Here is a 12,075-nt window from a genome sequence, read left to right as displayed (position 1 = left end):
TGGGGGGTGGGGGGGGGGGGTTCTTGAAAATTACTTCAAATTCAGTATAGAATATAAAAGCTTTTATTTGGAGAATGGACAGTTGGAATTAAATGTGCTCTCAATGCAACACTTTTTAGAACCCAGTCTTAGTTTTTGCTGTGATACCACTGCATTTAAATCTGTATTCAGGAAATGTTTCACCTTATGAACTCTTGGAAGAGAAAAAAAAGCACTGCATTTCTTTAATAAAAAATTTAAACTGTGGAAAATGTAAGTTATGGAACAAAGTTTTCTCATGCTGCTTAATGATTAATGTCTTTTAGAGATGAAAGACAGCTAAAAAAGATTCAGAGGCAACTTTTCATTAAATTAAGCACTCTGTTCTGTGCCACACCCCTCCTCTTCTGTGCATACAAACTACTTAGAATTTTGGGTTAATAAGTACAATAATGGTTTAGCACTCTACTTAAGTTCATGTCCAGAAAAAGAGACTAAGGCACTGCCTTGGCTTGCAATGGGTAACTTTTAGATGCTTATGCACTACTGGGGACTTTACAATTTGTTATTCGCTGCCTAATTTCCATATATAATTCCTGCTTAAATAAACACTCTAAGATCAGGAGCTGCAAGAGGTGGAATGCTAAGCAGGCAGAAAGCAAGAGCTAGCCTTCAGGGACAGCCTTTCTGGAGCTTGGCTGGCTTACGTGTCACCAAAAGCCTTCTGCTCACTCACAGTTCATAAGCCATTTCTGAAAGTCAGCATCTGTGCTGTTATTTCCAACAAAGGATCAATCTCTTTTTCTTTTTGAAACAACAGGATATTTATTTACTTATTTTCTGTTTTTCTACTGCACTGGCTGAAACACTGAAGAGGTCTTCCAAGTCCTGAGTCAAACCACACCACTCGGGACATTACCCCTGGAAGGTGATTGCCACCCTCCTGTTAAAGCTATCTTGTTTCACAGGAGAGGCTACGAGGCTCACGGAGTCAGAAAGAGAAACTGAACACAAGTCTGACCATGGTCTAAAACACAGGCCCAAAGTAGAAGTCTTAAAAGGAAGTCTGTCAGCTCATACCACAACTGGCAAATATTACTACAATTCGTATTGCAGTCATGTTCTGAGTGCAGGATTTATAAATTTTTTAGGCAGTTCTAAAAGACAAATTGCATTTTCTCAATGGCTGATAGTAGCTTACACTCAGACAATTCTTATATACTAGGGAGAAAAGAGAGTATTTTATACCCTTTTGTAACATTCAAAGTGTAAAAATGCTTTAAACTGATCTTTCAGATTATATTCTCTGGAGCAAATGGAGATTTCGGAATGCTTGCTCAAATTGTGTGACGTCTGCCCAAAGGAAGGCAGTTTTTGTATGGTTTGTTCTTTCTTCTTCCTTAATGCTTCAGGGACAAAATTAACCACAGTGTAGAGTAGTATCAGGAAACCAACCTCGAAAATAATTGCATCTTAGGCATTAATGACTTTCTTTGGTTCTGTCTAGGGAAAGCAAGGAAATGCGTGCCAACCAGGCTAAAATATCTATGGAAAACAGCAAAGCCATAAGCCAAGACAAATCTATCAAAAATAAAGCTGAAAGAGAGAGGTAAGTATCAGATTTCCCTTCTTGAGAAGGGAAGAATGCTGTCAAAGGCTGACAGGTGAACTCACGGATTAATTCTATTAAAACTATGCTTTTATGTATGGAAACAATGTTTAATGATTGTGCTGAATATATTTTTAGATGACCATTTTAGGAAAAATGTTGCTTTTCTTGTATTTATCCTTTCAATAAATGTAATGCCCTGATCAGGGAAATAAAAAGGTTCCTTATACTCATCAGCTGTGACTGATATAGGTCTAATCACACTATTAAATTGAAACACATCTGTAAGAGTTTTAATTATTGTACTTAAAGTGCATTATACTTTTCTGCTGTTGCTTTTTAAATTAAATGAGGGCTATACTGAAAAGGGAGTCTGAGGTTTGGTTCTAGTTGTAGTTAGAATAACTGGAGAGGCAGCATCACTAAAATGACAGGAGATGGTGCAAAAGAAAGGCTTTCTCCCTCATCTACAACTCCATCTACACGGGGGAGAGGTGAAACAGAAGGAAGGGGTGCTAAGTGATGATAATCAGCAGAGCAGATGATGGCAGATAGGAGTGAAGAAGCATGAGATATACTCCACAACAGCACACATGTTGCTTCTCCACTCCTGAACTGAACTGCAGCTCTCCCCCTCATTATGTGCTGGCGTTGGAGACCTGGCCAGCACCCAAGCTCAGCAAAGCAAGGGCACTGCTGCATTTGCAAAAGTGGGTTATTCACAGCATGTTTAGGGATGACAGCCTTAATTGACTTGAGAGACGAGAGAGACACATGACAGTACTAGCTACTGAGACTTTTTGGAGGACTGATCTGTGTTATAGCTATTTTAAGTTTCTTTTATTTATCCTAAAAGTTTCCAATTAAATAGACAAAAGCAGAGTCTATGTAATGATGTCTCACAAGCCTTCAGGGTTTCCCCTTCACTTTGGGCTTGCCATCTGGCTCATTCTTTCCTCTTTTACATTCCTTCCTTGGCACTGGGCTATTTTGGTCAAAAGGCTTGAATTTGTTCCCACTGAACTAAGTCCCTGGAGTGTTACACATTCATAGCTCATCAGGAAGACGAGTTGTCGGAGCCCTTGGTAACTGTATGCGTAGTTAATGTAAGACCTCAGCTAATGACTCCCAGATAAATCTGTTCCCAGATATGAAAGCAGGCTGAATGCAGTTCTGGTTTTCAGGCTTTGCGATTAGTCTGATTCAGCTCTTTGAACTATTTTTGGTATATTTCATGATGGAAATCTTAGGAAGAGACACTTAGCAGTTAGGTATTTTATGTAAATATTAATTGTATACTTATCTTTTTGCTTAAATAACAGCTTTAAGAACCTTACAGTCCTGGTAAGCTGTAACTTTACTGATGATCATCAGATGATTTTTCCATTACTACTGTTAAGAGATGTAGGACTTTTTATATTCCAAAATAAATTGAGAGCAGAGTGCAGTAAGTGATACACAAATGAATTAAACATTTTTTTTTAAGTTCTGTCAACCACTCTTGAGTAAGGGAAAAAGCAAACTTCATTTACAACAGTCTTGGTCTTTTTTTTTTCAAGTCTTCCATCATCCTGTCAATGTACTTGGAAACCTTTAAGTGTAAAGGTGCATAGGCAGAGGACTAATTGCCATTAGTCCCACATGGTACAGACAATGAGAAACCAAAATATACCTTATGAGTTTGTGATTCTCTCTGTTTTAGCTTTTGGGTTTCTTTTTTTCTAATGAGTCTTCATGGACAACATTTGCATCTTTTTAGGCGAGTCAGAGAACTGAACAGCAGCAACACAAAAAAGTTCCTGGAAGAAAGAAAAAGGGTAACTATAACCTTGACAAAAATCACTGGGCACTATTTCTGGATATTCATTTTAATTTCTCTGTGATGAGAATCCAGTTCTAGTAAACCAACAGATGTTTGTCCTTGCTTTGTTCCACATACTTGTAGTGTAAAAGATCTAAGATCTATAGAAGAGTAAGCTATTTTAAATTAACAACTATTCATTGTTGTGTATTTTCTACTTTTATGTAATATATATTATATATGTAATATGTATAATATAAATAAGTTGTTATATTAATAGCTTTTCTTAAGATTGGGTGATATAATAGGCCTCCTGTGATGTTTTGTGCCATCCAAATGGGGCAAAACAGTGTATGTATGTGTATGTTTCAAGTAAGTTTTTATTTTACTTGTTAATAATGTGTTACATTTCCCCCCATTATTTTCTCATGCTTACAGCTGGCAATGAAGCAGTCAAAAGAAATGGATCAGTTGAAAAAAGTTCAACTTGAGCATTTAGAAGTCTTGGAGAAGCAGAATGAGCAGGTATCTTATTTTAAAGGCTTAAAAGAAAAAACAAACTAGTGGAAACAGAATCAGGCTGAGTAGAATGCTTCTGAATGTAAGTCATTACCGAACTTGGGAAAATTACCTTGTTCATGGTCACTCACCTACTTGGGGAGTTAAAATGAAGAGATGAGGTGAATGATAAAGAACCAGATCTGTTTCAGATAAGCATGTGAAAGCTAGACTGCTTAAGCTAGAGTCTGTCCTTTCTGCTGTTCAGCCACACTGATACTTATTAGCTAGATATGACAGTCATAAAAGGCCCAACATATCCATTTTAATTACTTCTAAAAACTACCTCAAGCAAATCTGTTTCCTTAATTTTGGAACTTACATTTCTAGTGCTGATTGGAAAATAGAGGTGAAATATGTGCACAGAGCATCTCTGAACTCTAAGAGACAGTTAGTTTGGACTGGATTCTAGAGATGTATAGTAGCATGGGGACTTTTATCTGTACTAGTACACCCTTTGCTAATTAAAATACCTTATTATTTTCTGCTAGTTTATAAGCTCTCTTTTTTTTTTTAATTGAAAAACTTCTAATCTTATTTCTGGTAGAAGCAATACTATGTTCTGAGCAGTTCCCTTGCTGAATAGTTGAGCCAGCAGAGCTGTAATAATTGCATGGACTTGCAGTACTGCACTTCCACAAATGTAAATTGCAAGGGGAATATACCCAGCAGTTCAGTGAGGTGAGAGAGGTGTGTTTAATACCCATTACTCTCAAGGGTTCTGTACTTACTTCTTTGTTTATTAAACATTCAGAACTTGAACTCTCTGGCAGACATTATAGTATGAATTAAAGCCATCTTGCAGAGGGGGAGGGAAGAAAAGAGTACATGCAAATCAAGTATTTCCACTGTCAGGAGAGTCCTACAGCCCCAAAAGCTGCAGCCTGGTTAACTTCTAGGGGGGTGACAACATGTAGGATTGCAGGCAGCTGCTACCGCTGAACCCCAGCCACCATGGCTCTGTCTTCTGATCGTTCCACCTCCCTTCTGGACAACAACCAAAATTCCTAGTCTGTTCCCTCACAGGATTTCTGTAGACACCATCTCTAACATCCAGCATGAATGGATCTGTCAGTCAGTCTGCTCCTGAGCAATATCTGCCCGTGATCAAAAGGCAGGGGAAGCAATTGGGCTACAGTGGATCTGTAGCATCACTGTAGAGAGCGTGACAGAGAACTCCCTGTAAACTGTGTTAGTTGACAAAAAATGATGAGAGAGAGGTGTTATCAGTGGTTTCTTTCCATTGGCTTCAGAGGGCTTTCGATCCAATTTTTAAAAACATAAGGACAAGAGGGAATGATTATAGTTGTGCTTTTAATCACAATGTGATAAATATGTCACGTATAAGGGGGGGAGATTGCTGGGAAATAAGGGTGAGTCATTAAATGAGTCACCTGTTTCAGCAATTAGATATTTCCCTCACCTGGGGTACAGCTTCAGCTGCTGAGAGATGGTAGCAGCCTATGTGAGCTTGCTCATACACCATTTCAGCGCAGAGATGAAGTCAGCTTAAATCGTCAGTGATTAAATGGAGTAAGATCATTCACGTGCTGGTTATCACTTTTGTGGGGGCATGTGGTGGCCTCCACCACAGGGGTAGTCCTTAACAGCTTTTTAACTCACTCTAATTTGATCCGTCAGAGCATATATTTTTATACCTGCTGTTTTGACCACTTCCTTTTAGCCCCAAAAGTGCACAAGTGCAAACCCCCAGCTGGGTCTGGTTTCGTTGTTATACACATTAATGTATGAAAGCTAGCTGGATCAAGATAAAGGTGGTATTTGTTTAATGAGAATTTCAAAACCTGATTTTTTTTTTTCCTGATCAAACAAGAGAAGAAATTTTTCATACAAGTATACAATGCAGAAAAGTAGAATTATGGGTGGAAACAGCCTTCAATACAAACTGTTATGAATTTAAATTTGTTTTGGTTTATGTATGTTTTTCTTGCATTAGTTTTTCAATCTCACTTCAGTTTTCATTCATTTAATTTGCTTCTTGTTGTATTACTCAATTTTGACATTATTATTTTTGTACAAACAGCTTTTGAAATCCTGTCATGCAGTGTCTCAAACACAAGGTAGGATGGACGTATAAGCAAACTATTATTTCAGTGTGCTTTCCTTCTAAATTAAATCATTATCATTGGAGCCCTCCTTGTAAATGCAACCATTGGGAAGTACCATTGACATAGTGAACACAATGTTAATCTTGTTTGCACACCGATATTTGAGCCAGACACAATAGTAACAGTATTTTTGTGCTTTAGCATCTCAAATTCAGATGCATATGAACAGTGATGTGCAGAGGAAATATTTAGAGATTAACCGGTATTGTACATTAGCTGTCGTTACTGAAAGATACGCTTAGAGTTCTAATCTGTGTCTGTGAAAAGTGTCTTTTGATCTAAGAAAACGATTTTAGTGTTAACATACATATGATTAACTGCTAATGCTGATAGTCAGACAAAGGGTATCCACATATATTAGTATGGTAATAAAATAGCAATTCCATGCTAAGAACAGCAAAATATAGACTAGATGGCCAGAAATAGCTTTTTAGTGTCTGAAGACGAGAGGCTTCCAGTGCTTTAAAATTCACTTCAAAATCCAACACGTTACAAGGTATGGCAATACCATGTGGCTGTGCTGCTGTGGCTTCCTAAATAATCGTTACTCACAAGAAATCTCTATTAACCCCTGTCTTAGCAAGGGAAATGATTGCATTAGGCTTGAACATGCAGTTGTATGGTATTGCCTGATCTGAATTACTTGAATTGATAACATCTTGCACCACCGAGTCGGACAGCACCCACTCTAACAACATTTATTTATAGACAAATAATGAGGGGAAAAAAGCATTTGTTAGGCTAGGAAAAAAAATATTTTTATTCTTCTTTTACTGTATATGGTTCTTAGCCTGTCTTAGGTCTCACTAGAGAACAAGCATCTTGAAAGCAGAGTCCATTAGCTGCCACTCACTTCATGAATTCATTGTAGCTTCAACACTGCCTTCCAGAAGGCTTGTCTTCAAGTGTTGTGCTTGTGTGTTCGCGGCAGAATGCACTGTCTGACCCAGCCTCAGACTAGCAAAAACAGGCATCCTGGTCCTATGCTAATGTGTTCTTTGAAGCCAAGTTATCTCTAAAATAATTCCGTACACCATACATTGGCATGCAGAATATTTATAGGACACTATGTGCCAGTAATTAAGTCGCAAGCCTAAAACGTGCAATGTGTGAGTCACTAAGAAACAACCACAGGGTTTTGTTTTATCTAGAATTTCATTTCACACACAGGCAAAATCCAGCCAACATTTCAGAAGAGGTTGTACATATTGATTTATTTATTATGTTTCCATATTTTCATGTTAAAATTATTTCTTCATTACTTTCAAGCTTTTAACTCATTTAAATGGAGAGCGTTGATTAATTTTTAATCATATTTATGACAGTTGCTTTGCTATTATCATAATTACTTTTTTCCCCACGATGATGATTATGAAAGTACAGGGCTAGATTTTTCAAGAAGGCACGTATATCACATCTGCACAAGCCCACATTTACCTCACAAAATGAATAGCTGTGCATCTCATTACTTTAGATCTACATCTGCCCATTTTCGTATATGCAAATACATGTTTGCACATCCAGAATAGGTGACTCCTTACGTAGGAGCTTGTATAGCTATGTCCCCTAAGCAACATTTACAACTTTTGGGGGAACATAGTTCACGTAAATCAAGTCCAGTAACCATTCTTCCCTGCATGACAGATACAGAGCAGTTGCATCAAAGAAAATATTAGCTTGGTTTGCCTCTTCCTAAACCTGTCCTAATCCTCAGGAGCTTGATTGTAAAGATAGATGGGTTAGCTTGCCCTCTGGGTCAATTTATTCAGAGTCCTTAGGGTTATGGATTTAAATAACTTGCCAGATTGGGAGCCCTCAGAGAAAATGAAGAGATGCTGACTCCCAGTTCTTTAAACTGCAGAGTTTCAAACCAAAGCGCAACTTCTAATCTGTGATTGAGCCACGGGAGGAGTAAATTTGTGTGTGTGCATGTCTGTGAAAGCGGGAGAGAGAGAAAGGGAGGGAGAGGAAGGGAATTAAAAAAGCTGTCTCTAAGCAGGGGTTTCCCAGGCCAGTTACCATTTGTACACAGTGCTTTAACTGCCTGCAAAGCCCAAGGCATGCAGAGTTTATAGTGAGGTCTGGCATACGTTCATTGCTGTATTTTGCGCAACGCATTTGGATACAGTTTCAGGTGGATTCGGTGTGTGTAATCCCATGGAGCATATAGCAATAGTCTAATCCTGAGGTGAAAACTACCACGTCTGTAATTATAAGGATCTCTAGGCCAGATGGAGATTGGTTTTTAAAAAATGTTATTTAAAAAATCTTGCCTACTGCAAGGAAGATGTTAGTTACACTGATGGATTTTATCATTCTTTGTCTTAATGGAAGAAACAAGTCCAGGTCATAATGAACTCTCTAAACATTTCAGGAAGTAAGACATCGCAGTACTCGCACAACAGCAGTGGAGCATACATTCCCAAAGATATCTGCCTAGTTTTCTTCCCCAAATTGGAGCTTCTGCATTTTACCATACACTTGTTCAGAAAGTCAGCCCATGAGTTTTGGAATAGGATCAAAAATATTTCCCAAGAATTTGTAGACATAAAAATTACATCTGATTTTGAAAACAAAATGATACTGGTAAACATAATGTTATTACATATAGCTTCAGTGTGTTTTGCCTGTGTTTCACTCAGACACTCATATAAAAACATACTTCATTTTGAACAAAAGCTCTAATGCAATGCTTCATGTGGTTATTTTGGATTGCAGGCAAAGGAGATGCAGCAGATGGTGAAGCTGGAAGCAGAGATGGATCGCAGGCCAGCAACAGTGGTCTAAAGCCTCAGCAAGCAAATTGAAGTTGGAGAACACAGCATCCTTAAAATGAGAGCAAAATTCAAAATAATGTTGCTGAGGTTGAAAAGTGGGCTTTTTTTTTTTTTCTTTTTTTTGTTTGGGGCAGGGGGGAGGTTGGTGTGGGGTTTTTGTTTTTAATATATAAAGTGTAGCTACGGACCACCAAGTCTTAAGGTTTGCATTATTTCTTTTTTAACACTGGGCACTGAATTTCCTTTGTTGGATTTCCGTAAGAATTTCCTTTGTTCAGAAAAACACTAATCAGAAGATGAAGACAGTTTTTTAAACCCAGTCCTGTATTCCTTTCTGTATCTCAACGGGCAGCTTGCCTGCATCAGAATTACACAATCAGAGCCTTGAAACACAACAGATATTTTTAAGATCATCTCAAATGGCAACAAAACTGTAGTCAAGTCATGTTATTTATCACTTGTGTTCTCATGTGTGATATATCACGTAGAAACCCCATGCTGCCAGATCCCGATGAGCAACAACTCGTCAGATGCTCGGCACCTGATGTCATCGAGCCCACTGAACTGGGTCTTCTGCTAAGTCACCATAATAATCAGTATAGTAAGGAGGGAGTTGAGTTTGGGCAATTTAAAATTATATTTCAAAGTATTTTCAGGCAGCAGACTGTAGGCAGTTGAAAGTTAACTGCATATATTCAGAAGTACAATATGTACAAAGTCATCGGTCAAATTCATCAGCTGTAATAGTAACTTGACAGAATATTTCTGCAATCCAATGATGTCATTCACAAGTGCCGTATCAACTCTATCATGTCTGAAACAAGCTGATATTCTGTAAAAGTTACTGCAGTGGTTAGCATGAGGGAGATACTGTGTATTTGTGCCAAAACTGATCAGTGCTCTAAGGAATTACGTACGAGGCACTTTAAGAAAAGTTTACATCCTACATTGCTTGTATAGAAATTGCATTTTGATCCTGTTGCTGCAGATCCCAGATACTACAGTTCATTGTAACTTAAGGATTGTTTAAATGGCTTTTGGCAAAAAGTTTGTAACTGTGAAAATGTAAAAAGTATTTATACACTTCAGAATCACAGCATTGTAGAAAATCACATACCTGCTGCCACGTGATAAAATTAGTCAACAAAAATGCTAAGAGTATGTTTGCATGTGATACAGATGCTACTAAGACTGTAATACCTACTATATGATCACAGTCATTCTAATAGCTGGTAAATACTGAATAAATGTATGGCACAGAATATTGTTTGATTAATTACAAAGACTTTTAGCATAACAAGGTCTCTATATATATGTGTGTATATTAATTAAGTGGGCATTCTTGATACTTGTAGTAAAAGAAAAGTACATAACTAATTTAATTTTACACAGAAGTATTTATGCAGATTTTCAGAATTTCATATCAGGAATAACCTTTTTATGTCCATTAGATATAAAAACAATTTGCTAATGTGTTAATTTGCATGTTTCCAGAGCTTGCTGTAGTTATATTGCAAAACAATGCATGTAAGCATTCTGCTTGGAAATTGTCCATGCTGCCAATTCAAAGATGACTGCATGGAAAACTGGTAGTTTAGAACAAATCAGATTCCTGATTTCAATGTACTAAGCACCAATTACTTCGTTGTATATGCTTGTACAAACAAATTCTACATATTCCTATAAACAAAATAAATGAAAAGACATAATTATGTTATTGTCAGTCCTGAGATGAAACTTTCAACTTCTCTAATAAAAACCTTAAAAATGCAAAACCTTTAGTTTTGACTGTAGTAAATTGTAGGGTGGTGGTATTATTACTTACCATTTTTTAGTAAGTTGTATTTCCTGTAAAAATGTGCATAGTGTAAATATATTTCTATCACAGCTTATTTAGTCAAAGGAGTCTTATTTCTTTTAAGCGATAGAAGAATTGTGCATCGGTCCCCACAGCACTACAGAACTACCTGAGTACAGTGTAGCAGCACTCCCTTGAGATGCAGCAACCAGAGTACAGTATAGCAGCACTACTTTGAGAATGCAACTGAGACAGAGGTCAGTGAAGTCTTTAGGTGTTTAAGGTAGAATTTAAACAAACTTGTGAAGCCTATGCAGAGTTCCCATTCTGATGTCACTTAACCTATGGAGGCACCTCCTGCTCCTTATGATCCATAGTGTTTTAAAGACAAGTTGTGTACAGGGAGCTCTCCCTGCTCCCTAAGCTTCGCTCAAGTGCTGGAGGGAGTTGGGAGCAGCACTGTTTCCAGAGCATGCTGGACAGGATCAAGCATCTCAAACAAGGCAGTGATTTTTATTGATTTTTTTTTTTAATTAAAAATGTCTTCTAAAACACGGCTGGTGAAGACAGTGCTGTGAGCTGGAATTGTATACTATTGCCTACTGCAGTGGTTTCTAGTCAGTAAGGAGAAGCAAATGACAGACCAGATACAGAGGGAACCGGATGGCGAAGCATTAAATGTTACTAGTTCAGGCTCACTTACAGCCTGGCTGGAAACCACTGCCATACCTGTTAAAATAAATAACTGGAAATGGAGGACTTGAGTTCAGCTCATGTCCCTCTCTGAGGAAAATCAAACCTGCCTGTCTTAATTCCCTGGTGAGTATTGTACGCATTGGGGAATACGATGGTTTGGGAAGGCTAAAAAATACTCTCCTTAGCCTCCTTTTGAGTCTGTACTCGCTGCTCAGCCAGGAACAAGACATTTATCAAGTCAGAGGATATGTGCTTCTGTGAAACCACGGCACTGGGTAGCCTCAGCTTCCAGGCTCAGCTCCCAAGAACTGTTACGTATTTCATCCATTGACAATTTAGCATAAAACGCAGACAGTAATTTGAAATTAAGTGATGAATTTTGTCAGCTAAGTATTTTGAAATGCTGTTTAAGTAGTATTTGATTCAAAAACTATTTGAAGTTTGGCCGCTAATGTAACGAGGTGAGAATTTCCATTGAGATGAAATAGGCTAATCAATTTGAACATTGATAGTGAGTTAAAGCAGTTTAAAATGTCATTCCCTGCCGGGGTGATGGATTCCACTTCAGTGAAATTTCATCGAGGGAAGTGGCAGATTCTCTGTCTCTGAATCTCTTTGGATAAATTCAGTGCAGCTGTGATGGGAAGGGTCATGACACCCTGGCCTCAGAGGCAGCCTGCTATTCTTTCAGTTCCATTAATTTGGGAGTTGCTCATTAACTTGACTGT

General features: G+C 37.9%; 1 protein-coding gene across 4 annotated transcripts in view; it reads left to right on the top strand.

Moving 5' to 3' along the window:
* PLCB4 (phospholipase C, beta 4) overlaps window positions 1–10,628 on the top strand; it is a 94,668-nt gene extending 84,040 nt beyond the window's left edge. For 2 of the 4 annotated variants that reach the window (XM_010574816.1, XM_010574815.1), the window contains 4 exons: window positions 1,487–1,588; window positions 3,348–3,405; window positions 3,828–3,914; window positions 8,795–8,863. In XM_010574816.1, the coding sequence (XP_010573118.1) occupies window positions 1,487–1,588; window positions 3,348–3,405; window positions 3,828–3,914; window positions 8,795–8,863 (316 nt within the window). Of the gene's footprint in view, window positions 1–1,486; window positions 1,589–3,347; window positions 3,406–3,827; window positions 3,915–5,991; window positions 6,029–8,794 lie in introns of all 4 variants that reach the window. The other 2 variants (XM_010574814.1, XM_010574813.1) reach the window with 2 other exon arrangements.
* Window positions 10,629–12,075: the final 1,447 nt, after the last annotated feature.

The sequence above is a fragment of the Haliaeetus leucocephalus genome, unplaced genomic scaffold (assembly GCF_000737465.1).
Source record: "Haliaeetus leucocephalus isolate CR32 unplaced genomic scaffold, Haliaeetus_leucocephalus-4.0 Scaffold450, whole genome shotgun sequence".
Taxonomy (NCBI): Eukaryota; Metazoa; Chordata; class Aves; order Accipitriformes; family Accipitridae; genus Haliaeetus; species Haliaeetus leucocephalus.
This window is presented reverse-complemented; position numbering and strand designations above follow the sequence as displayed.